The sequence below is a fragment of the Homarus americanus genome, unplaced genomic scaffold, assembly GCF_018991925.1.
Source record: "Homarus americanus isolate GMGI-L3 unplaced genomic scaffold, GMGI_Hamer_2.0 scaffold6317, whole genome shotgun sequence".
In the NCBI taxonomy this organism is placed as follows: domain Eukaryota; kingdom Metazoa; phylum Arthropoda; class Malacostraca; order Decapoda; family Nephropidae; genus Homarus; species Homarus americanus.
In genome coordinates this window covers 3,824,704-3,851,815 of record NW_024730668.1, presented here as the reverse complement: position 1 = coordinate 3,851,815, position 27,112 = coordinate 3,824,704, and the positions used below count along the sequence as shown (strand labels likewise).

At 34.9% G+C, this 27,112-nt stretch overlaps 1 protein-coding gene across 7 annotated transcripts in view; it reads right to left on the bottom strand.

Annotated features, from left to right (window-relative positions):
- LOC121867192 (transcription elongation regulator 1-like) overlaps positions 1–27,112 on the bottom strand; it is a 45,012-nt gene that overhangs the window by 4,682 nt on the left and 13,218 nt on the right. For 5 of the 7 annotated variants that reach the window (XM_042366995.1, XM_042366999.1, XM_042366998.1 and 2 more), the window contains 9 exons: positions 21,917–22,218; positions 20,589–20,874; positions 20,194–20,369; positions 18,892–19,046; positions 17,920–18,121; positions 11,551–11,694; positions 11,095–11,195; positions 10,034–10,292; positions 852–1,007 (listed from right to left, as the gene is read on the bottom strand). In XM_042366995.1, the coding sequence (XP_042222929.1) occupies positions 852–1,007; positions 10,034–10,292; positions 11,095–11,195; positions 11,551–11,694; positions 17,920–18,121; positions 18,892–19,046; positions 20,194–20,369; positions 20,589–20,874; positions 21,917–22,218 (1,781 nt within the window). The remainder of the gene's footprint in view (positions 1–851; positions 1,008–10,033; positions 10,293–11,094; positions 11,196–11,550; positions 11,695–17,919; positions 18,122–18,891; positions 19,047–20,193; positions 20,370–20,588; positions 20,875–21,916; positions 22,219–27,112) is intronic. The other 2 variants (XM_042366996.1, XM_042366997.1) reach the window with 2 other exon arrangements.

Sequence of the window (27,112 nt, the reverse complement as noted above, 5' to 3'; positions counted from 1 at the left end):
GAATCCCAGTTATCCGGCGGTCCAAGATTGAAAGGAGCCAGATAAAGAGTTTTTCTGGTTTCTTGAAACTCACTCTTAGGAACCCCCAATAAATCCTACAGTGTATAGTGGTACAAGCTGACCTTTAAAATTCGTCTCAGAAAAAATGGACTTCTTTAACACACTAAAAAGTGATTAACAATGCTTGACCTATCTTTAATTCTACATACTTAATGGGTAGTAAAAAAAAAAAAAAAATCCAGCAAAAAATTTAAATACATTAGATTAAAATGTAGCTAGTCCCAGGCAGATGTGCAATACAAGGGAGAGCACCATGGTACTCAAACATAAATATATCTGCCCTATTTTGACTCTTGGCTTTCATCAGTGATTTTGAATTTAGAAACAAAAATATAATTAACGTTCTGCATCATATCTAGTACGTACTGATACTTATACATGTGAAATTTGATAAAAACATCTATAGGGATATGGCAGTTAAGCTTTAGACATAATAGTCTTGAGAGATTTGACTTGTTTGAGGTGCCTAATAACAGGTACAAGAACAAAAAAGAAAATGGTGAAAGAGAAACCATGAGCACCTGTAATGTACAGCACCATTAACAATGCCATGACATTTCTTAGATGAACAGATATATAAATGGAAGAATCAACAGGAGCAACCTTAAACAATTCCTGAATTTTATGGAGACAAAATTAATTCAAAGTTTTATATGAATCATACTATTGAGATAAGACACAACATTATTATTGACTTAAATTTAACATATTTACAATACGATTTATACAAACAGATGCAGTGGAGTCACTTAGAAATGGGATTACTAAACCTAAAGAATAAAATTCCTTACCTTGATCATATAATCCCGGAACCAGTCTTCACGCTGAACCCCAGACACCACAATTTTATATCTGGGATCATTATCAACTTTACGTTTTACATCTGACCACCGACTATGGCAGTCAATGTCTGCTTCTTTCAGCATGATGAAGAAGTCCTTCTTGATCTACATTAGGGAGAAACAAGGCACTATGTTATTGATAGATATTATTTGTACCAATGGTTCTGAGATTAAACTAATGATAACTGCAATCTGTAAGGTAAACTTGTTAATTTTTCCAGGTCTCCATAACACTGCTATATAACCTACATCCTGTAGGGAGGGAAATATCTGAGCTTAAGGGAATATAAGTATCTGAAAAGAAAAGGGGTTTAGGTTTAGATAAAAGGGGTTTGAACCATCATCCTTCCCTAACTATTGAGTATTATGATACAAATTATTCACAATACTGGTTGGTACTTTGTGCTCTTTTTTTATAAGTATAATTCATTTTTCCATGAAAATTAATATTTTCTAGCTTTTTGAGTTGTACATTGGCAATATTGATGTATATTTACAAGTTAGTTTTTCTGATTCAACCATGCATAAAATCATTACAATAAAGGAGCTCTGAGATTACATTCTAAGGCTCGGTAGGTCAGGATTACAAACAAATCAAACACGACAAACTTTCAATGCTTTTGATTTATGGCTTCACAAGGATGGCATAACTAATTACCAAGAAGAATGCATACATTATTGAATGCATACAGCACTGAAAGTTGGCCTCTTTGTTTGAATGACTAATATATCGGCTACAAGGTAACAATAAAGAAATAAACATCTGTGTACGGATAAAGAAACAAGTGACTGCTGAGAATTATTTTCCATCACAACCTATTAGCAACTACAATTCTGATGCTTTCCATCAACTTAAGACTAAAATATTTTATTCCACAAATCTGTGACTTGAGTACATTCCTCCAGAAATATAAAACTCCATGAAGTATCTTACATGATATCATCATTTCTAATTATCAATTCATCAACTAAGATTTGATAAGTACTGTAATTGATCTTGAGTGCAAACTGAATAGGTAGTATTGACGATAAGTAAATGATCATGAGTGCAAAATTAACTGTAGTATTGACAACTGACTGAGTAAAAACGTAGCAAGAGATGGCTCAGTACCAAACATTACATGCGCTTGGCTTTATCCCGCTCTGGGGCAGAGAATAAATAGAGAGGGTGGTGGTGATGGTAGGAGTGGAGGTGGAGGGCGACTCTCGACCAAGGGGGCCACCCGGACCTTCCAGCCAGCACCGGCAGCGGCAAGAGGCTGCAATGCGCGACCCAACATCAACAATTTGTCATCAGCAGGGATGCGAGCAAGCCCACACTGCTGTACATCGTGTGGGCTCGCTCGCACTGCCTTGGTATAAGCTGCACCAGGGGTTTACGTCTGTTCAGCGCCACATGAGACTGCTTCCGTGGTTCATATAGCTGGTGCGTTGTGCTAAATACGGTTTAAGCCTAAAAACACCTTCACTTTTCTCTTTTATATTTATTTGACTTAAATCATCTCATTACAGTATGTCAACATTACACATGCAACTTGAATGAAATGACTTCCAAATATATCCCATATATGAAAATCTTCCATAAATCATTTTTATATTCATTTGTAGAACCATTTACACATCAGGTTAATCTATCTTTATCTTTCATTCATCTGTACTAAAAGAGAGGGTGTAGTAGAGAAATATGACTAGCCTGACAAACATCAAAGCTACAACCTGAGACAGGAACACATATTTATATATACAAACGACATGGCCTGGAAAGACATCGTTTACTTTAGACTTCCTGAAAAGAAAAAGTTTATTTTCCTGAAAGCAAAAAATAAAAATAAAAATATAAAAGAAACAAAACAATGAAAATGATTTACTATAGCTGTGGGTCTCAACTAGGCAATCACACACCTAACAAGCTTAGATATCACTAAAAGCATCATTTAAAAACAATAATAATTCATCACTGATATTCCTGGGCATATATACTGTATATAAATATAATTTATATATATTTATATGTATATATAAATAAAATAACTTTTCAGTGGCACTAAATATATAAACAATTATATTACTGACAACAAAACTAATGTGTAGATGTTATACTGTACAGTATACTGTAATGTGAAAACTATTCAAAATATTTCATTTGCATTTGGCATGAAGTTTGAACAGCCCAATTTATTAGTACAGAACTGTAATGAAGAAACTAGAGGAATTTCCACCTTTTTCTTTCATTAACTCAAATTTATTCAAGATTATTTCAAATAAAAAGTTAATTTATGCTAATTAATATTGTAAACTGGGTTAAATGCCTGAAAATATAAACTTGTAATAATAGAATAAGGAGAAGATTTGAACTAAAATATTCATTATTTTATCTGAAATTCTACTCATTCCTCTCTTGATTGTACCAGTTAATGGAAATGGTATAATAAAAACCTGACCAAAAATTTCTCATCTCAATTTGATGCACTAGAGAAAAGTGAAGAGGGTGGAGCTACTGCTTACTGAATATTGTTCAAGCGTGAGCTGATCATCGGAGTTGGGAAATATCCCACATTCTGGATGATTTAATTCAAAGATAGTCTTGATGGGAAGCACACTCTTGCATCAGAATTCCTTAAACTGCTTGCCTTATTCTGCTGTTAAGACACTGGTTAAACAAAAATCCAAAACAAGTCATGAAATCCTACAGATTAATGCTTGTAACTAACTAATGTGATCTTAATGCAACAGTTATTTTAGTATAACAATCGTATGAAGTTTAAAAAAAATATATTCTTAATTAGCCTGTTCACAATGGTTATCTTAAGGAGTTTCTTCACACAAAGAATCAAACAGTTCATAAATTTGCATGGACTTAAACCATACGGGGGATCTTGGATAAATATGCCACTTCTCAAATTCAAAGCAGAATCTCCCCATTCAGAATCAAAACACTTTGTACCAAGACAATTTAATTTACATTGCAAGCAATTCAGTATTTAAATTTCAATATCAGTTTATTAATCCAACAATATCTTTATTTGTTAAAATCACTGGTCTGACATCTTGCTAATACTGTATATTTACTTTCAAGAGGCAAAGAGCATGTGCTACTTTAGCTTATGTGCAGCTCGAAGATGTAGGCAAAGAGATAAGTACGAGAATATTGATTCACTAAAGATGCAATTACAAATACAGATAAACACATCTAACTACCATTATTGTATATGATTCTGAATGGGCTTCACTACACTATGTAAACAATCAGCCAGAACTGATGTTAATTATTTTAATTACTGAAAAAAAGTAAGTTAATTCTATGATCTACGCTTTCAAACTCCATTAATAACAAACACTACACAATTAACAACTGTTTCTTATATATAATAATGACTAGTTCAGTATTCTCATAAAATATTGTAAAAATCAATTAACCATAACCTCATAAATCCACCTACATCCACACAATTACCCAGTCACCTACACACTGCAGCTATATACTGTATGTAGTTCAGACAGTTAACTTTCAGGCCCTCCCAACTCAATGTTCCCCTTCAATCTCAGCTCAAAATCATACTTAATAATGACTATGAAAATCTTCAACCCTTTCATCCAATTTCAATAACATGCATCTACTTTTTCTTGATGTAGTCTGGTTAACTTGTTTAAGTGATGAGATCCTCATTTTCTTTTTCGTGAGGCTCTTAACAGTGAAAGCTGAATGAAGATTATCACCTATGTTGACACTAAATGTTTCAGACAATGCTTTTAGGGTTTCAAAACTTAGATATGAGAGACTCAGATTTAAAATATCAAGGGAAGAGTCTGCATCCACCAGCTGATTAAACACACAAATTATACATATACAATATAAAAACATAGAAATAACAGAATTCTTGAAGATATTATATTGCTTAGAAAGTAAAAAAAATAACATGTCAAAGATGGTAAAAATATCACAAAATCCTGTTCCTGCACTACACGGGGGTAAGTCAACAGAAATGATTATACAATATTTACTGAATAGCTGGGTGTGTTATTATCCACTGCCATTAGAAAAAAAAATAAATAAATAAAGATAATGCAGTAAAGAGCTATTTCACCTTTTGGAATTCATACAAACCTACATACAGATAGATACTCACATGTTGGCATTTGCTATGGCAAACACCACTCACCTTTTCTTTCTTTTTCTCAAAACTCAGCCAATTCAGCACACGACCCCAAAAAAATTGTGCCAAGGAACAATATGGTGTGCCTAATAATAAAAATATTTGAGACTGCTATGTGATATTTTAAGTTTAGCACTTTCGAGAATTTACAAGTCTTAATTTTTTATCCAAAAGCAGTATAGTTTACATTTTGAGTGAAAGTTGGAATTAGCTCTTCTTTGGTGCCAAAAAGTATTTTGGTGAGGCTGTGGCACATCACTGGTACAAAACAACAAACCTTGGCATCTATTACTTAGAAATCTTACGACATGAGTTTTCGAATTTATATCCTTCAAATTCTAGTTATAGTATATATTTTGTGTGTATATATATATATACATATTCTACCTAATCCTATATTATTTCTAAAACTTTTTAATTATTTTACTATGATTATATCAATCAGAAGTAACTACCAATCAAGAGAGGAATACTAAAATATGTAGCGAGTTTCCTCACACTTTCCATATTTTAATATTTTCTATATCACATAAGAATGTTTCAGCACCAAAACTATGGCCCATATATCCCAACAGAAACTTGTGCACACACACCACAGAATGAATATAATATTATTTGCTTCAAATTATGAAAACTAAGTTTTGAAACATCACATGTGACTGGATTGGGTTGACACTCAAAAAATTTATCTCTTGGTTTCAGTTTTTTGTTCTATTTCATCAACTGTAAATACTCTGGATATCTTCCAACAAAACAAGGAGCTCATGTTACTCAATAAAGAGACAAAGTGAAGAAGTGATAGTGAAATGCTATAAAATGACAAGGAAATTCAGTAGACATCCTTTTATACAATTCACACTACACAATAGCTATTTTAAGCTCTATTTAAAAGAAATTTATGTGGTCATGATAAAAATCTAAAATAATATTCATCATGTTAATAACTTGTTTCACTTATTAACTCAGGTAGTAAAATGCTGTATTGGTCATGAGTCATGCTAGAAGCTAACCTTAGGTATCTTCCCATGTGTCAGCCAGAACAAAGCATTTCATTACTACCATATATAACCAGGAAAATGCAATTTGATCACAACACTTACACTGTTAAGTGTTGTTTCTGTGCTTTCTCTTTCATTAGTTAAAAAATTCCCAAGAACACCAAAATAAAGACATGCATACAGCACCTCACATGCTCAGCTGGCTAAATTAAAATACTGTACTATACAGTACTGTAATCATAAAAAAAAAAAAAAAAAATCCACTTCATTTCTGCACTTTAATTTGGATGTAGATAATGAGAAAACAATTCAAGCATATTGCCCAAAGGTGTTTCCATACCAAGTTTCAGGTAAATTTAACTGGTGGTTTAAAGCAGTTAAATGCTGATTATTGACCACAGAGCAGGGCAGCAGTTCAAATCAGCTAAATAACTGATTACAAGAACAAGCTCTAAAGAGTCGTAGTTTCTGCTCACTTGAGCAACTTGAAGAAATATACAAATATAAACTTCCAAACAACTCATGAGTGATTTCAATCTCAATCTTGATGTATCAACAGTAAGAATTTAAATAATTAATGGTTTATAACCCTTTCCTTCAAAACAAAAAGTTAATCACTAAACAGGTACTAGCAACAATCTGTAGTGACTATGACATTTTTTTTACAAATCACTGGAAAGTGGTCTATGTTGCCTTTGATATCCAAGGAAACATTACCTTCCGAGGTTTGTTTCTTTGCCTACCCTTACTCTACAGGACCCCTTGTTGATCATAAACTCCACAGGATCCTGATTCAATTATGAGACAGAGAAGCCACTATGAATATTAACCCAGTAATGATTCACAAGTTGATACAGGCTTTAACATCAAAAGATGCAAAGATAGTTGTGACTAAAATGACTGAGGAAGATTCTTACAAGGCCACCCTCCCAAGAAGACATGAAGTATCAAAACCTATATTCTGTCCACAATTACATCAATGCAATTTCTATGTAATGTCATTCATTACATGAAAGTGGAAAATGTAGTAAAAATACATGATACCATTAACAATTACCAAATTAAATACTGAGAAGGTTACTCCCCACCCTACTAAAGTTCCAGAGGATTAAATAATCACAATTGTATATAAATTAACTGAAGAAATCATGGTATCTATTATACATTTTGTGGGAATTATTTGTAATGCATTTTACATTAACAAGTGTTCACACATAGCTTGTGTTTGTTACAGCTAACAAAATCACCACAACAGTACTGCCCGTTATCTTCTAAAAACCAAATTCGCATTAAATCGAAGTGTTGTTTCAATAGAATAATTTAGTTTGGTACTTGAAACACAAAATACTAAAAAGACTGAGTCTACCCAGATGTACCTCAGTCCATCTCCTAGAATAAACAAAACATTGTTTTTTGTAGTATTATGTTAAAACAAACACTCATAAATCAACACGGCTAAAATTATGGGACGTGAAATGGTCTGTTTACTAGCGAATAGCTGATGGGAAGATGGGGGTGGGGGGAGGTGAGGTGATATGTTTGACAGTTGATACCAAGGTCTAGTGCTTATTTATCTATCTGTCCGTAAGAGTGACTAAGTTTTTCTCTTATAAAATGTCACTGAACTGACATGTTCTAACTAATTTTATTACAAAGGGCTAAAATTTTTATCTCTTGTGCAAAATATATGACGTTAATATTCAAATTATTCGCTGTCTTGCAAGGATTCTAGCAATGCAAATTATATTCTCCTAACTTTAGTCTGTGATATTATATAAGATAAAAAGTTGAAGCCTACTGTGTAACCACCAAACCCTGGCTGGGAGGGAGGGAGGGAGGGAGGGAGGGAGGGGAGAGGTGACAGTGGAAGGTCTAATGAAGTATTTATTTGTTTATTTGTGTCCTCTAGATTGAGTTTTTGTTTTTTATTTATAAAATGTCACAGATGTGACTGGGGAGAATGTAATTTACATTGCTGGAATTCTTATAAGATAGTGATTAATTTGTATATAATCATGCTATAGTTTGTACTAGATAAAAATTTTAGTAACCATTAAGTACATTATTTTGAATACATGTACAGTACAGCTTTGCCCTTAGGACAGTGTAGCGTGCCCAGAGAAACATTAGGCACAAATTTTAAAATAAGATGCGCCAGATTGATTTGCGCAAATTAGGAAAGATTTGCTTTAAATTAAAACATTGTCCTTAATTGTGGGTGTCGCTTTAAATCAATAATCTTAAATTGAATCACTTTAAATCGGCGTTTTACTGTAACATACCGTATATATTTACTATAAAATAATAAATGGCAAGAGAATTTGCACATTTAATTCTGAAGATACAGTCTGCACATTATAAATGACAGTAAATAAGGCAATAACCATGTTCAAAACTTATTTATTGATGATATGTCAAATATCTCCCAATCAGTTACTAGGAACCTTTCTTGTACTTTATGGAAATCTTCAACATATATAACTTCTCTTAAGAACAAATGATGTTGAGATAATAAGCAGTTATATAGCTGAGAGTAAGGTTTTGCATCAGATATTTAACCTTCAAATGTCACATGGAACACAGCAACAAGACATAAAATCAAAGGAATAATTTGAGATCACTTGTAAACATGGAAAGCACACCTGAATAACATTCAGCTACAAAATGTAACACTTTGTTTACATGCACCACCAAGACTTGAGTTAATAAATTCGATTTCTCCTATCTATATATTCCTATATCTTTAAAAGACTTAAAAATAACTTTCAGAAAGAACCAAAATAAAACAAATAGTTTCAATATCAGAGCACAGACAACTTTACAATAAATGTGCACTCACAGTATAAGATTATTATATTTTGTGAACATGGCATGACCTTCCCAATGGTCATGAAATTCTAGATTCACTAAATTCTTTTACTATAAATAGTAAAGAAGAAATGAGACACCATACTATAAAAGCAACAGTCAGCATAAACATGAGACTTGGGTTGGAACTAAGGGTCAGCCAGTGTTAAGACATTATTTGGAACTATGTTTAGGTCGAGTCATGTGACCATAGAGAACATCAACCTTACGAGATTAAAGGAATGCCACACCCCATGTGAGCAGAGATGAAATTTGCCAATTGCTTCAAATTAAAACTTGTTCCATCTTCACTAAAATGTTTTACAGAAATTCAATCCCCAAAAACAATAGTCACCCTGGACAACAATAATTATTTCTTTTTAATAATGACAAATCAACTGAACAGTAAGCTTAGTACTGTAGTTACAACTACAACTCAGATTTCACACCATTAAATCCAATTTCAAACTACTGGTCAGATTGACTGAAGTAACCTAAGAATTTTATTGAGAATATTTTTCCACCATTATCTTCTACAGTGGTACAAGTAATAATCTACAATTTTTGTCAAAAAGACACAGCTCATTAAATTATCATTCTCAAAACCCTTGTAGTCTTTCATCTAACATTGCAAGAATGGTTATGACTTGTTGCTTTGTCTGACGTGACCACTTTAAATTTAGCAATGCTGTCAGTGAAACATTTCCTTCAACACACTTACAGTTCCAGCTACTGGGCTATTATTTCCATCTCTTTATGGCTTTCTTTTGGTCAATACATGGACATAAGTCTTCACAAATTTTACTCCATCTAACTTTACCAAATTAAATATTTATAAGAACATTTTTAATCCATGAAATCATTAAAATTTCTTGGTAATTCAAAACCAAGATCAAATAAATTTAATTAAGTTTTGAGGATTTGTGTCAATAATCAACACCAATTAATATCTAAAATAGGATATGAGAGTAACTTTTTCAGGTTTTTGGCATTGAAAGCTTCAACAATTTACATTGAGAAGCTTGATCTTGGAAGTATAATCATCCAACATATCTGTGAAAAGCAAGCTATTGTGTGTGTGTGCACCCCACCCTTCATAGATTTCCCCAAATCTAACAACACAAAAGCTTACCTGTTCACGCTTAGCAGCCTTTTCCTCCTTCTCCCGACGGCGAACCTCCAGCAGAAACTCGTCAAACAGACTCTCCCTCTCTCGCATCTTCTCTATGTTGCGGAAACGATCGTCCTTGCTGTATTTGGCTGCAAAATCACTAAATGACGACTTCCCATTAAGTCCAGCCTCCTCTAGTAACTTACGAAATTCCTCCTTGCGCTCCTTCAACTTGTTTCGTTTCTCTCGACGCTCCTCCTCAGCCCGCTCTTTTACATACCTGTCATGATTAAAAAATGAGTAGGTATATACACACACAAACTTTAAACCATTCCTCAAAAAAGTAATTTGTAAATTGATGTTATGATACACAGTCATACATTAAAATGACTTCAATAGTCAAGGATAATTAATGCTCAGTTCATTGTGTCAGCTGATGGTCAAGAGTGTCATTAAAAAATCTTTAGTCAGGATGAAATGATGGAAGATTTCTTTGGAGGTTGAAAAATTCATTGTTCCAAAACTTCAAAAACCCATGGGATACGGTTAAGTGGGAAATAAAATAGTTAATGAGTGATAAGCTATAACCCAAAGGTTTGACTTAAAAAAAAAAAAAAATTCTGGCAGCAGCACTGGGTTAGCACTTAAGGGTATAAATCTATACTTCTGATAGGATTTACACCTGCCCTGTCTTGTACTAGAACTCAGTTGTGTACCAGACCAGTTGCTTTGATGGTTAGTACAAATTACGTATACTGTTTTATGCATTATTTCCATTTCTAATCTTGTACTACTTACATTAAATTTTTAATCTTACAGTCAATGTTATCTTTTATGTACATGATAATTTGTGTTTATGGCAATGGGTCCACATATGAATATATTATATAACCGAAACCGAGTTCCAAAATTCCATTACAAACACAGTCAGTTGGCAAAATTCACATTCGCCAAACTCTCAGCCTTAAAGGTATGTAAACTAGAGGGGTTCTACTGTCACGCTTGTTCATTTTTTTTTAATCTGAGGCTGTTTATTGTCATCTATTTCAACTGAGTTACAAAACAGAATACCCAAAACTTACTTCTCAAATACCTGTTTCCTTTCCCGTGAAGTGAGAAGAAGGTAACGGGAATCAAAAACAATTTTGGAGAGTTCCTTTTCCCATGAACTGAATGCAGATACCTGTTAATAGAGGAAGGAAGTTGTACTATCTAGACATAAATATGCACCCAGATTCCAGGAAGTGTAAAACATACAAATGTTATTGACTGCCGAGGAAAAAAATTAAAAAATTATACAAAATACAGCAAATAGATTTTAAAATTAAATTTGAATTTAAATTTACACAAATAAAAAAAAAAGTAGCAACAGACGAGGCAATCCGTTAGTATGAACATGAGACTTGAGCACAGTACATAATATAAGATACACAAACCACATTTTTCATTAGGCGTATTAAAGAATCCTTTTCTGATTGTAAAAGTATATGTTTAAAAGGTTGTTATCCACTAAATACAAAATCTACATTACCACTCACCCCTTTCTCTGCCAAAAGATCGCGGAACTGTTTCATGCGAATTTCCAGGGGAACAATAGCACGTTCCCGAGCTGCTTTCACCTCTGCTTCAATTGCAGCTTCTTTCCCAATGTCTATGCGTTTCACCTCTTCCTTCACATGCTGCTGTCAAATTAAAAGTCATCAATTAAAAAGTATAACCTATAATAAAATTTGGGAATACTGTACAAAACTCAAATTTATAGAAATATAAGTCAAAGAAGTTTTTCCAAAAGATAAAACAAGCTTTTGAGTTTCTCTGCTATATTTCTCGAAAAAATACACCAATCTGCTATGTTAAAAATAAAAGTATCTCTTTCCTCTACATTTCTCTAAGTTTCACTAAAAAAGACAATAAAATGCTAAATATCTCAAGAAAAATTCTTAAAAAAATGTGTACAAATAAACATGCTACTATATTTTTCTAAAAATATATACTTATCTACTATATTAGGTACCTCAAAAAAGATACAGCAATCTCTTTAGCATCTAAAACACACACACACACAAAAAAAGTACCTAGTTACAAACTGCCCAACAGGCTCACAGACAAGACAAAAAAATGGCTATGTCATGAAAACTCAGAATCCAGGGCTAATACAGTTTACATACATGACAAATCACAACATTAGAAGACTTTTGCCACCAACCATATACTGTAATGTGATGCCGTGTTACATGTCTGGACTACTATAAATACTTTCCCATGTGCAGGAAAGTGAGTTGAAATAGTTAAATCTCTGTTCTCAGGTTATATTACCGGGTATTTATCTTGGTAGCCAGAGTATCATACACTCAAGCATAGCTGATACCACATCTGTAATGATTTTCTTGAAAGAGGTGCCCTATCATGCTTTTCCATCTTTCTAATATATTTATAAAAGTATTAAAAATCTAAGGGATAACTGGGAAATTGTCAAGTGCCATTCACAGTGTATAGAGGCAGAGTGAAGCATGTGACACTATATCAACAAGAAGTGGTTCTCAGAGAAAGTAGTTCCATGTCAAGTTGCATAGAGTTGCCATAGTTGTGAGTGAGAAGGAAATTTGGTAACTCAAGGAATGCAGTCTGCAAATGGGAGGTAAATCATACTGCTCTGGTATGCAATTCAAATAAAATTTTACAAAAGTATAGTCTCGGTTTACGCGGTCAATCAAACCCGTGGAGGTCCGCGTAAAACGAGAAAAGTGTAAGCGAAATAACAGAACATATGGGATTAATTGAAATAGAGACTGGGACGACCCCCAGACTACCCTTTTTCCGACACAATACGTACGCTGTAGTAAAAATAACATCTTAATTTTATGAAGGTATGCACACACAATTAATATTTAAGAGAAATATCAATAATATTAGGTTTTTTAACATTTACGTAAGTAGAAGAGATGACTGGGCACACGGGGATGGGGGGTTGGTTCCGAGGCAAAGGGCAGATTATTGGCCCTCACCTGTATCACTTGTATCACTATCCACCACAGAGGCTTGCAGGGCCTCTTTGTCAAACCCCTGAAAGTCCATATCCTCACTATCACTGACTTAGGCTGGCTGTGGTGGGTGGCGGGTGAAGAACTCGGTAATGTTTTGTTGACTGCCCAGTCAACAAAACACCCTGCCCGCGCCGCTTTCCGAGTAAATGATGGAATGTACCGCGTAACTAATAATTGCCGTTCTGGTCAGGTGACGCGTAAATGACCAACTGCATAAAGGAAATCTGCGTAAATCGAGACTATACTGTAGTTGGAATGAAGGATGTCAAGTGTTTCAGATATCTGGGCATGGAAGTGTCAGGTAATGGAACAGTGGGTGAGCAGGCTAAATCATGGAGTAGCAGTGGGAAGAAAATTAATGGGTGCAGTAAGAAGAAAAGTAATGGGTGCAGTAAGAAAAGTCTGGACAAAGAAAGTACTGTTGGGTAAGTTTACAGTATGGCAATTTTAAGAAAATATTACATAACAATGAAGTACTGGGTCTGGATATAAGAGGAAGAAGCAAAGTAGAAGTGACATAAATGGCAAGCTTGCAGAGCATCATGTGGGGTGAATAGGTTGCAGCACACAAATACAGAAATTAGATGGAGGTGTGAAGATGAAAAAGTGTTTGTCAAGGCTGAGCTGCATGTGCTTAGTTGGTATGGAAATTCTGTAAGACTGAGAAGTGAAAAATATAAAAACTTTTGATCAGGTAATCGTATGGCTAACCCATGCAAGCATGCAAAATGGCTGTACAATAATAATAATGATGGTGATGGATGGTAGGTATGAGAAGTAAAAACCAAGGAGTGAGAAGAATGGGATGGAAAAAAGCACTAGAACTGAGAAGGGATGAACTCCAGGTAGTAACAGTGTGTGAATCAGAAGAGCATTGAGTTGAATGGTTAAAAAGGTGACGTGTAGAGACCAAAAAGCTAGAGTTTGCTTCCTGTCCTAAGGGTTGCCAATTTGCTTCCAGAACACCCCTAATTGCCCCATTAGTGAATGGGTGCCTACCAGGAGTTGGGAAAGTGAAGGCAGGTTGAGTACATTGTGGTTATATTTCCTTCCTGTGTACCTTGACTTAGTATTCAGTGTCTTGTATCAAAACACTGCCCAACAGGTCATCAAGCCAATGCGATCTACCAATTTTTTTCTGAATTGATTAAACAAATTGAAACATAAAAGTAGTATTTGTTATTGCTCTTGATTCCAGCTACCATGAAAAGATCCCATGAATAAAAAAAAAGTTTGTGTACAGTATAAACCTATGCTGTACAAGTGTATATGTACAGTCCCCCTAAAAAGTATCTTTAGATTTTCTGTCACTATAATTTGGAACGTGAGACGAAATGCTTTGATATGATCCACAGTGCATCATCATAAGTTGGTGCACCTGTTCACAATATCTGCAACAGCTGAATATGGAGGTATGATTGGGGGTCGTCCTTGTATGGCATACTAAATACTTTCAATGTAAACAAGAAGTCCATTAAGCTATATTAATGTATGCATCGTGCTGGTTAGAAGAAAGGCATACGTAAACAAGCCACTGACTGATGATTATAATAACAATGAAATATACATTAAATGGAAGGGTTTTGGAACATCATAACGAAGACATATAAAAAAAGACATTCCACCATTACGTTGATGTACTAACAGTTTCATTCATTCCAAGTTTCACAGTATGCTTTCTCCTGTTGTTCACGATATGTCTGATTCATGAATAGTGACTAAGCAAATAGTACTCGATATTAGAGTGAACAACAGCAGCAATATACAGGTAGTCCCCGACGTACGACCGACTCGACTAACGTCCACCCGCACTTATGACAGTCTCAGTTGTACCAAAATGTGGTCAAATTATGTATTTTTGAGTCCCAAAGTCAGTACACAGACAAAATTTTCATCTGTAATTCACTTTAAAATGGCTGGCAAGCTTAAAAGTGAGTGTTTTGTGGTGCCGAGAAAAAAAAGAGAGACCCAAATTTTCGATTTTCTATGTGTTATTTAAGCATTTCCGACTTACGACCTGGATGTCGGTCCCTAACCCTGTCGTAAGTCGGGGAGTACATGGTATCTGCCTAGCTATGTAAATTGCATTGGTTTAACACTGAAATAAGGTTTCAAATCAAGGAACTTGCAGGCAACAGAACCCCCCGTCCACCTATAGTAAGACATTTGTGGTTGTAATTTTCAGTGTGGCACCAATTTTTTATGGAGCCCAGCCCATTATGAGTGGGTTCCTGTCGCTGTGCTACCTCAGCGTTACATACAGTATACCCTCGTTGTATGGGGCAATGATAACACCTCTCACATCTTGCCATGTCTCCCAATAATTCCTCGCTCTTTTCGATGTAAGATCCTGTTGCTGACTGCCATGGCAGTGATATCAATTTCTAAAGCCTTGGAGGATTTACATCGCTCAAAAACATATATACTGTACTCATTCATACACAAAGGTCGCGGATGTAAGACTACCAACCATTCAAAAACAGGAAGAGTAGCATTGCTTGGAAGCCTTGAACCCACGGCTAATGATACCCTTTTTGGGGACTGTACAGTATTATATATATAAAATACAACAAAAGAAGATATTTGATCATCATGTAAAGAATAACATAATAGTCAAGTTTATTGTCAACATCATAAACCCTCAGCTGGGTGAGTTTTTGATGTCCTACTCCCGAGTGACAAAAATAAATAAATAAATAAATAAAAAAATAAAAAATTTAAATATTTGACTTTTATTCCATATAAACATTTGACCTAAGCCAAAAAGCAGGAAAGAAAAATAAATTCTGACCATTACCTTGATGTGAGGATTCTAAAGGTCATAGGTTTCCGTTTCTTGAAATACATTATATGTACTGTACTGGCACCTTGATATATGACAACCTAAAAACCTTATTGTGTTTAATTTCAGCAGTGCTTTCTTCACTTTCCTAATAATGCAACTAATGTATTAGTAACACCCTGTAGTGGCACTGGTGTGCAATTCACCAAAATGCTCTATTAAAATCTTAATATTTTTGGTCTATTTCCTAATAAAGTGTGCTCAAGATTTGAATTATCAATCAACTTTGTCTCAAGCACGAACATTTTCCTTATCAGAATTTTCATCTTGCACATCTTTGTTCAATAACATTGACACACTGTGATCTGACAAGATACCTTGATGAAATCGGGATGTATTTCTTACGAAAGGCAAATTGATATTCCCCGTCACTATATATATATATATATATATATATATATATATATATATATATATATATATATATATATATATATATATATATATATATATATATATATATATATATATATATATATATATATATATATATATATATATATATATATATATATATATATATATATATATATATATATATATATATATATATATATATATATATAAATAAAGTGGGAAGGCTTTCATACGAAACTAGGACCCGGTAGCGAGTGCAAAAATTTAGAACGTGCACTGCCTTACCCGAATACAGATATTGCGGTCGTCATACCTGGTAAAGCGTGAAAGCTCCATTACTGCACTATTTTCTTTTACAGCACACACACACCCTTTAATATGGTACTATGAGACAAGGTTTGGACAGATGCTAATCCTAGCTCAGTGCATTAAGCAGCTAATGGGTTACCCCACTCCCTCAGCATATTGCCATCAACTTGAGGGTTGTTTTACCACCAGGAAGCACACCCTGTATAGGATTCATTCCTTTGCTAATAGTGCTTATATAAATAACTTATTTCCTTATTTATTGCAATCTTTCATAGCTCTTACATAAAAATACCATATTGTTTAACATGTTAGGAAGTGCAACACTGAATATTATTGATAGATAGCTTGATCAAATGTATCAAAAATGTTGTTTAAGTGACTACTTGATATTAATATTAAAGTAAATTAAAGAAGAAAATAATAATTGTCAACATTTTATTTTCGTTTTACAAAATTAAGTAGCAAATCATATAAGCATTTTGATCGTATGTTTCGTGGGGGTCATTCACCACTGACTAAAATGACGAATACTGCGCCTAAATCATTACTTTATTATTCCACTTGGACTAATGCTACTGTCAGCTGTCCGTCCATGATCCATCCATCTTCCGTCTGCCCATCTGTAAATTTCTCAAACTTTCAACTTCTCAAAAACTACCGGTTCAATTTTGCTGAAACTTTTCAAAAAAGTTCTTTGCATAATCTTCTTTCAAAATTTGTCCGAAGTCAGCATACACCATCCAAGATGGCTGCCATTACTAAAAATAGAAAAAAATGTAAATATCTTCGTGTCTGAAACTTCTGGCTCACTTGAGCTAAAACTTTGCACAAATGTTCCGTGGATGGTCCCCTTGCAGAGCTGTGTCCAACGTCAGCATTTGTCACCCCAAATGGACGTTAAGGCACGAGGCTCTGGCATGACATTACACGCGATATGTGTGATATCACACCTGAGGCCCATATAGGGGATTTTTTCGCACGCTTTTTTTGTAACGGTATTTACACTAAAACTAACCTATCATGAAGTTTTGTTAAAATCTTTATCTGCTTTATGACTATTAACTATAAAAACGCTAAAAGAGGAAAGGAGGGGGTTTGGCGTTGACCTTTAACATTTCTGAATGCCAACACCAACGACGACGATACACATGCCACTGGAGACGAGGCATACGCTCCTGCTATTCATGCAGGTAAACTAACAATATTTTTACACGCAGACAAAATATCAATACATTTACTGCAAAACCAGCTTGGGAGTTGCAGCTATGACTGAATCTGAGAGCATAAATAAATAAAACAATGTGAATTCAAAAAAATCCGGGGTAGTTGTACTGGAAAAAAGGTGTCTGTCTTACACTAATGATAGTTGGGTGTGTAGCAGTGGTTGCTGCAGCAGTTATAGGTGCATCTGTACGAGGTTTCTTGGATAAAGGCTCATCATTTGATGGTTCTTCAGCTTTGTTCTTCAATCCCACAACTTCTGCAGGCGGGGTATTTACCATCTTGTCAACATCAGCACGGTCCAACAGATCAGGGGGTTTCTCCCATACAGACGTTCTGGGTACAAAAATATAATTTTAGTAACTTATTTTTTCCAACTATCTTAAGCCATAATATTGTAAGAAGCTTCTTTCATTTCAGAGTATACATGTTGAGAAGGCTAGCAGTATCAATAAATATTAAGATTAAGTGAAGCAGTGCAGTGCAAAAGGAGATTTCTGGTAAGACATTAGTTACAGAAACCAGAGAGGTGGGGAGATTGTAAATGAAAGATTGATTTTTTTCCCTAAAATTCAGTATTCTCATGTAAATGGGAGTTATATAACAGTTTGAAAAGGAGCAACTTATGAGTACTGTCCTAGAAAATATAGCTGACCTGTGTGGCTACAAGAAAATAGTTTATGCAAGTGACACCAGAGGGCCTTAAATGTGTGTAGTGTGCAGTGTATGCAATCCACTTCCGATGTTTTATTATCTAGTAACTTAGAAAAGTAAAACCACATTAAGGTTGCTGTACAGTGTATGTGAAAATACCTCCTTGGATTTTCTATTTACTTATCTTGATGTTTCACTGAGGAAACTATGAACATTTGGTTTGTGGGACAGATGTGCCATCAAAGAAATCAAAGTTAATATCAGAATTAAGAAATAACTGGCATAAATTTTGTATGTGGTCTCCTTCCTGGAAATTCAAAAACTAAGTGAAATTAAAACACAACTTTTTCATATAAAAATAACAAATAACATAACAGTAACTAATGAACTTTACAAAGGTATATCAGGTAAAAAACAAAAAAAAACAAAAATAATATGAGGAAGAAACTTACTTTGTTGTGGGATTATAAAAGAAAACTCTGCCATCACCAGTCCACACCACACACCAGGGGGTGCCTGACACAGGTTGTGAAGATACTGGCCGACTAAGATCTTGCTGGCTTTTTTGGTCGTCTGTTTCACCATCCTGCAAATCAATCCACGTGTCCTTGAATAAAATATATGCATGAATCACATGCACTCCAAGATCTCACAATGTAAAAATCTAGGATATAAGTATACACAGGGAATTTGTAGCCTTTGAAAAGAGCAGATTGTTGCTAGAAAAAATAAAATAAAAAATAAATCAAAATTCCCCAAATACATTTTGGCAAAGCTCGAGACAACAGCTGTTTTGAACTTGAATTATAACTCCATGTTTCCACCTATGTGAGTAACAGACGTTCAATGTAACTAACTCACTGAATACACATCATTTAGCCGGGAAGTATGCCACATCTTTCGATTCTAATTTGCTTCTTCCTCTATCCCACAAAATATTTAACAGCCAAAGTAAATCTACACACCTTTCACTGTAAACCCACATCTCTCTTCCCAACAAACTCTCTATAATAACTAAAAACAGTATTTTCCCATTTACGCAAAAATTCCAAAACAAACCATATGGTACTGCTTTTCTATCGACTCAGAGGTATTTTCTAGGTTCATAAATGCTTGTCCATTCTGCCCCTTCTTCAAAAACATTTTACTACACACAACAGATCCACCCATCATTCTTTTCTGAACCCACACTGCTCTTCACCTAATAAACTCTCCATTTTTGCTTCAATTCTCTAAATAATAAGTCCACCATATACTCTCCCTGGTATATATATACAATACACGTACTCAAAACTTTTTCTCAATAATGTTTACATTCATTCTCATCACAAAATTTTTCCTTTACATGCTCTCTGCCATTCCTTTGGTTCCCTCCCCATTATACATAGTTTGTGCACTCCACCATCTGTTTTATCACTATTCAAACCAAAATGACAAAAGATCACAAAGTGATTTTTAACTCCCCCAGTCCATCAATTATATATATATATATATATATATATATATATATATATATATATATATATATATATATATATATATATATATATATATATATATATATATATATATATATATATATATATATATATATATTTATTTATATATATAATGTACACAAGTTTTCGCCTTAACCAGGGTTTTTACTACAAAATTAAATAAAATAAATTTTACAAAAAAAAAATTGTTCATAATATCCAAGAGAGTTTATCATCAGTATAAAATAGGAAAATTAAATCCAATGCAGTACTAACCTTAGAATCATCGTTGTCAACTTCCATTGATGTATTTTTGTCATCGGGGGATGTCGAATCCTCTCCATTCACTTTAGCAGAGTTACTATCTTGTGAAGATTCTGCCTCTGTGCCAGGTGCCCCAGGACCAGAATTCACTGATAAACTGATGCCCTGTGCCAATGCTAATCTTGCAGCTGCAAAATAGAAAGAGCATTTTATAAAATCTCATGTTTTCAATAATACATCCCCAAATATACTGTAAATAAGAACCTTAAGAATGAAGTAAGATATATAACTATGCTTTATAGTGATCTGAACCAAGTACTGTACAGATTCAAAATTAATTAAATATCATACAACAAAATCAGATATATATACAGAATTCACAACTCAAGTACTGTATTTCAACTTACCTTCCAGATCTTTCATGGCCTGAGGTTTCTCCCATACAGATTCTTGAGTTTTGGAATTGTAATAATAACTCCTACCATCAGGAGCTTTGTGCTCTGTCCAGTGAGATGCCTGGGCTACCATCTCTGGGTCTAAATTGGAATCATCAACAGAAGAGGAGGGAGCTCCCTGTGTTACTACTGTTGTACTACTGGCAACCACAACACCACTATTTGCAGTATTCACCATGCTGTTCTCACTTCCAGGACCATTGCTGCTACTAACACCAGAAACGTTGCTGCCTGCCTGCTGTCAATCAAATATCATGTAAGTAAAAGTTTATGACTCAAATTCATTTATCACAACTTTTTTTAACAAATGTAGTATGAAAATGGCAGGAATAAACTAGATGGATGGATATCTTGATCTGATGTGGAAGATACACCATAGCAGAACATATTTGGTTGAGCCGTTAGAATGGATAACTGGGAATTTAGAGAAAATATGCATAATTCTTGATTCTGGCCATCCTGCTCCTTAACAAAGAGAAAAGCTTGTACTGCACAGAACTCATGTCCCACTGCCGTGACACAACATATTTTCGAGTGAACTAGTCTTTGGGACCCGTTACTTCCCATCATTAAGTCCCTCATGAGGAAATCTTAAAACTTTTGTCAGCTACTTTCAGTTCGTGTCACAAGAGCATGCATTTTCCCTTTTAATTAATTCCCCAAACAATATATATTCTACAGGCCATTTAACACTGTCAATCATCAAAATAAATACCAAAACTGGAATATTACAAGGGACCTAATACTGTAATCTATTTTTTTTATAGCTTAACCATTATAATGTCAAAACTACCCATACTCCCAGATCCCAAAAAGCATTTAAAAATAAATCTCGGCTAATCTTACCTAAAGTAATATTTGTAACTAGTTGTGTTACCAGGTGGAGGGACAAAAAGTAGAGCCAAGCCATCCCCTAGGTTACCAATACATCCCTAACACATTTCAGCTCTCTGATCTTCAAAACTGTGAACTGGCCCACAGATTGTGGCCGGCCCCTGTGGAGTTGACCAACCCCTTGAGGAGGGACAACCATCCCCTAGGCCACCCACACCTCCCTACCAAATTGAAGCTCTATATCTTCAAAACTATGTATGTATTTTAATAATAAAGTTAAATACCATTTGCTAATCTATTACATTCTCAAACTGCTGACCACTTATTGATACAAATATGATCCTCAACTGTAAAAAGTTGGTTAACAAGGTAATGATTTCAAGTCTTCAAATAATCCTTAAGTCCATTATCTAACAGTATCCACAACTTTCCTTTCATGAACTAACCTCTGGTCCTGTTAATGACTTTGGCTCATGCTGTTGCTGCTGCTGTTGTTGCTGCTGTGTCGGTTGCTGTTGTCGCTGCTGTTGCTGTTGGGGTGGTGGTTGTTGTTGCTGCTGCTGTTGTTGCTGCTGTTGCTGCTGTTGTTGCTGCTGTTGATCACCCATGGGGCCTTGCATACCACCTTGTGACATGTTTCCCATGCCAGGTGGTGGCATTCCCCAACCTGGGGGACCCATTGGGGGCCCAGAGGGCATCCCATGACCAGGGTATCCATTCCAACCAGGGCCTGGACCAGGGCCAAAACCTGGTAACAACATGAGACCGAACAATAATTACAAATCTATTCTTGAAAAGCTTCAGAAATAATTAAAACAACATTAATAAACATAATATTACCCTGTACTCTTAATAATGGTGATAATTATATATATCGTAAAAATAATTTTCATATCACTGAACTTTGTATACCATGAGAAATACACTTTTTACTTATATTATACAAAATAAAATTATGACAGGTTCAAAAATTAAAACTAATACAGAAGTACAAGACTTCACAACAAAGATATGTAATTATTTAAATATTCTAGCAAATTAAATACTCAAAACGTTTAAATAAAAAGCAGCTTGAGAAAGCCATTTCCCAAACATTCCCAAATCGATATATGGTAAGAATATACAAGAGGGGGTTACACTGCACTACCAAAAGACAACAGAGATATGGGTTTCTCATTACAGTCAACATGCAATAAATGAGTACCCTGTTGGGTGAGCTTCCTGATGGTGGAACAACTCTTCCATGGACTAGTATACTACCAAGGGGGTGGTATAACCCACCAGCTGTAGAATACTTAAATCAAGAAATGAGCACCTGTTCAGCCACTTTACATCAGAGCAGAAAGAGGCTAGCATTCAGGGAAAAAAAAAGTATACATACTGCATGTACAAACAATTGTCATTATATAGATGAACTCTGCTGACTGTCTTACTTAGCAAGAGATTTGCTGCTCTACAAGGAAGTTAAATTTTTCATTAAGTAACAAAAATCTATAATGTTGATGTGATGACCTATGCACATTAAAGATACCATTTCTAGATAAGAAAATTTAAGTATGATTCATTACCCACATCACAGATGATGCTGGGTTACTTCTGGCGCAATTCAGGTGCTGTGTTTATAGCATTAAGAGTACATGGTTATTGCTGTACTCATATCCGGTATAAAGCTCATAATATGCACACTGCAGAGGGACTTGCTACCCACTGTCACAATTCACCACCCACCGCCAGCAATGCCCCAGTCACCCTTCATTCAGTGAAACCTACCAATCCTACCACCTGTGTGATATAGGTAACTTCATAATACAACTCAAATTCAGTCCCTCCAAATTTACAGCTGAAAAATATCAGTTGAATATAGCTACCACCTATATAGGGTGGGTTTCAACTACCATTTTTGGTCACAAGGTTACATACAGCATTATGTAATCCAACCCTCTCAACATTTGCAAGATACCAGTGCTTCCCTGGTCATGCCTGTGCACCATATGGGACCCACATCGCACACTTGTTAATACCATCAGTGACATGTCATGTGAAGTCACATACACATATCAGCAACAGTGAGCAAAACTATGACATAGACACCATAGGAGCAACCCAGAAGAGGAAGAATACCTGTGCATAAAGTAATCACCTTAAAGTTCTGGACTGTGCCAATTGTAACAAATTCTACAATAGTGTAAGTAATAGAAATCACTGATTTTGTATTTAAAATAATTTATCTGACTTGTGACATGGAGATCATTCCAAAGAATAGAATTTGTTTACATATAAATAATGACTGGGTGGTGATTAATTCAGTGAAAAGATGAAGCACGATAATAATACACGCACCTGAATCTAATTAAAGAACATGTAATGTATTGTACATACAGATACAGTCATTTTTGCTACAACGCGTATTTTGTCAACGCGAATTGGCTATAACGCGATTGATGAATAGAAGAACAATATTTGTAAAACGCGAACGCGTGTTGGCTGTAATGCGATTCCACTCAAACGTTTTAAGTATACAGTCGCTTGGCGCAGGGTTATGCAGTGTTTACAGTTCACGTTCGACATCATATGTTCAACTGATTCATGTGTTTTGTTTGTGAAGTGTTATTTGATAGGGACTATAAATTTCATCCTTTTATTGCAAATTTAGCTGTTCCCATAAACACTGTATGAAAAAAATAAATAAAAATAATGTTTCGCAGTGTGGACTACTAGCGTTTTACACCTGCTCTCTCTGTTTCCATCACACGATCAGTTGAAACACGTGGGTTGTTTTGAAGCGTCCTCAGTGATTTTTGCTTACTATTTCTCCAATTTTGTGGTATTAACTGTGAATATGGAAAAGAAGAACATCTCCAAGAAGCGTTCTGGTGATCGCATTCCCGGTGGTGATCGTAAAAGAAAGGCTATAACACTTGAAGAGAATCTTGATGTTATCAAGCGTTTTGAACGTAAGGAAAGAACATGTGATATTGTGCGTGCAACGGGAATAGCTAAATTTGCAAAAAAAAAAAAGATCCTTTGTGTAAGGCTATTATTTTTTTTTCGTTTTCGAGTAATCTACACCTAACCCTATTTTCTCCATAAGCCCTGTTATTTCTTTTGCGCGAATTTCTACGTGAGGTTTTACAAGAACACAACTATTGCGTTGTAGCAGAACTGACTGTATAACTACTTTTATGTAAATTACAAAGATATGTTCTGTGTACATTAGCTATACAGCTGACAATAAAAATTAGCTAAAAATAATGAACTTGTCCCCTGAAATCCCATTTTATAACTAAGACTGGAATACACTACACAACCAGTTAAGTCTACACAGCTACTCACAATAACTGCCTTGAAATAACAGCTAAGATAAATCCAATGATTATTTATACCTTCCTCCAGTAACAAGAACCTTAAAAAAGTCTTTATAGAAGCAACAGTCAGGCACACTTAAGCAGTGTGCATAACTCCAGTCCACTGCCATCACTACAATGTAAAATCCAAAGCAACAAATCATGCTTGAATGTCCATAGCCTCACAAATTCCCCTAGGAGAGAGCAACCAGGCCTTCATTCCAGCCAAAATTATGAAATAGAATGTTATATTCCATCTATCATTTATAATTTTATGACCATCTTGAGCCATCCATATTATTTAAAGCCTGACTCTGGGAAGACGAAAATACAACAGCTGAAAGTAATACATGGCATGCATCCCCATTGGGAAATATAAACAGCTACAGTATGGAAAACTGACCAAGCATACTTCCTCAAGGCCACACAAGTCATTCTCATTGATGATCATGCTCCAAAATGTAATATGGAGGTTATGGACACCAAATTACAAGAGGTTATTGAAGCAATGTCTTCATTGTTGTTACCCTTGTTGTGCAGTTCAGCTGTGATAATTTGATAAAACAGACTTGAAATTCAAGCTTAAGAGCTCCTTGTTAAAAAGAAAATAATCAGATTCTTGGTTTGATGACATCCATTAATACTGCAGTATGAGCCATTCTTGTATCCAAAACACCACATCAAGAAGCTTTACTACCTGCTTGATATGATACATATGATGAAATCTTCATCAAGATTCCATGCCAAAAAGAACCTTCTCAGGCTGACAGTCAGATTGTTGATAAAAACTCAAAAGACTGGCCCACAACAGTGAGGGAATTATAAGAAAATCGTCACTGCCATTCCTTAGTGCAGAGGGTTTGCACCCTCTTAGCAAAAACGGTTCTAACACCATCCTTGAATCAGATTCTGCTTGAGGAACCAACATACCTCCCCACAGAAGTGGAACAATAATAAGGAGGGAGGGAGGGAGGGAGGGGGTAGACAGAAAAAACAAATCCTATTACAGATCCATTACAAGTAACTTCTTAAAACAATAGAGCAATACATCTTAAGCAAATACTGTACTGAAAAATCAGCAATAAGATCCTGTCGGAAAAATGTCACATCACAATACTGTCCATTCACACATAATTGCAAAGATAAAATGGATTTACCATTCACCATGGAAAGCATCTGTTCCTGAAACCTAAGCTGTCTTCCATACTGAAATTAATCTATGAATTTATAGGACTAGTTACAATACCAGTTTTTACTTTTTGAGCACTGATGGTCTTCAGTTTTAGTAGTAAGAACCTCAATCCCCAAGAAGACAGATAAAACACATCTATCAGTACAATAGTTATGTTCCTCACAATTCAGACCTTTGACCTTCGAGTATGAATTTGACAACTATCAAACCATAACACTAAGACAACATGCACACCATTACATGGTTACTGTCTTCCAATATTAAAACTAAACCCCTCACTACTGGAAGTCACTTTTACCATTTTATTTGGCTAACGCCACACGATTATATTCATCAAAGAGTGGCTCCTCGTACCCAAGAGGTTAATCAAATCAAGTGTAGAACTAGCAACAAAAAATATTTCTGGTATATTCTCATGGAGAGATGGAGGTAACACTATATACATCTTGAAGTAGGGATGCAAAAAATGTGACAAGGTTGCAAGAGACCAATGTAAATGCCTGAAGTGCAAAATGGAGACCCAAACACAGCCTCCCCATACCAGCTATGTACACAATGCTTTAGTTTACAATCAATTTATCACTCCTAATCCGACATACTGTACTGTATCATCAAAATACTCCAAACACTCAAAGTGATGACTTTCAATTGTTAAAATCTAGGTAACTGGAAGGAGCAAAATTTAGGCCATGGAATACATAATTCCATTTTTGCCATAAATTACCAACTCCAATTTCCAGGGATTCAACATCAGCATCAATTGCCTACACAAATATTGAAGGTTTATTGTATACCAAACAGAACTAATCTATCCAACCACTGTGCATCACACCAAAAGTAAGGTGTGCATGAGAAAATTAAATAAATAAATAAAAACATTCCCCTTTGTCAGTCAAACCATTTTGATATTCTATCTTGTGACAAACACAAACTTTTTGACATCTTATCCCCCATCCTTATATTCCTACAACTCACTTATAATCATGATAAACCCAACTTTATCATTAGAAATTCTTATTCTGGAAAGGAGAAAAAATTCTTCCACCAAGCTAGCAAGAACCTTCTTTCCCAAATTATCAGTCATTGGCTCATTACACATTCCACGT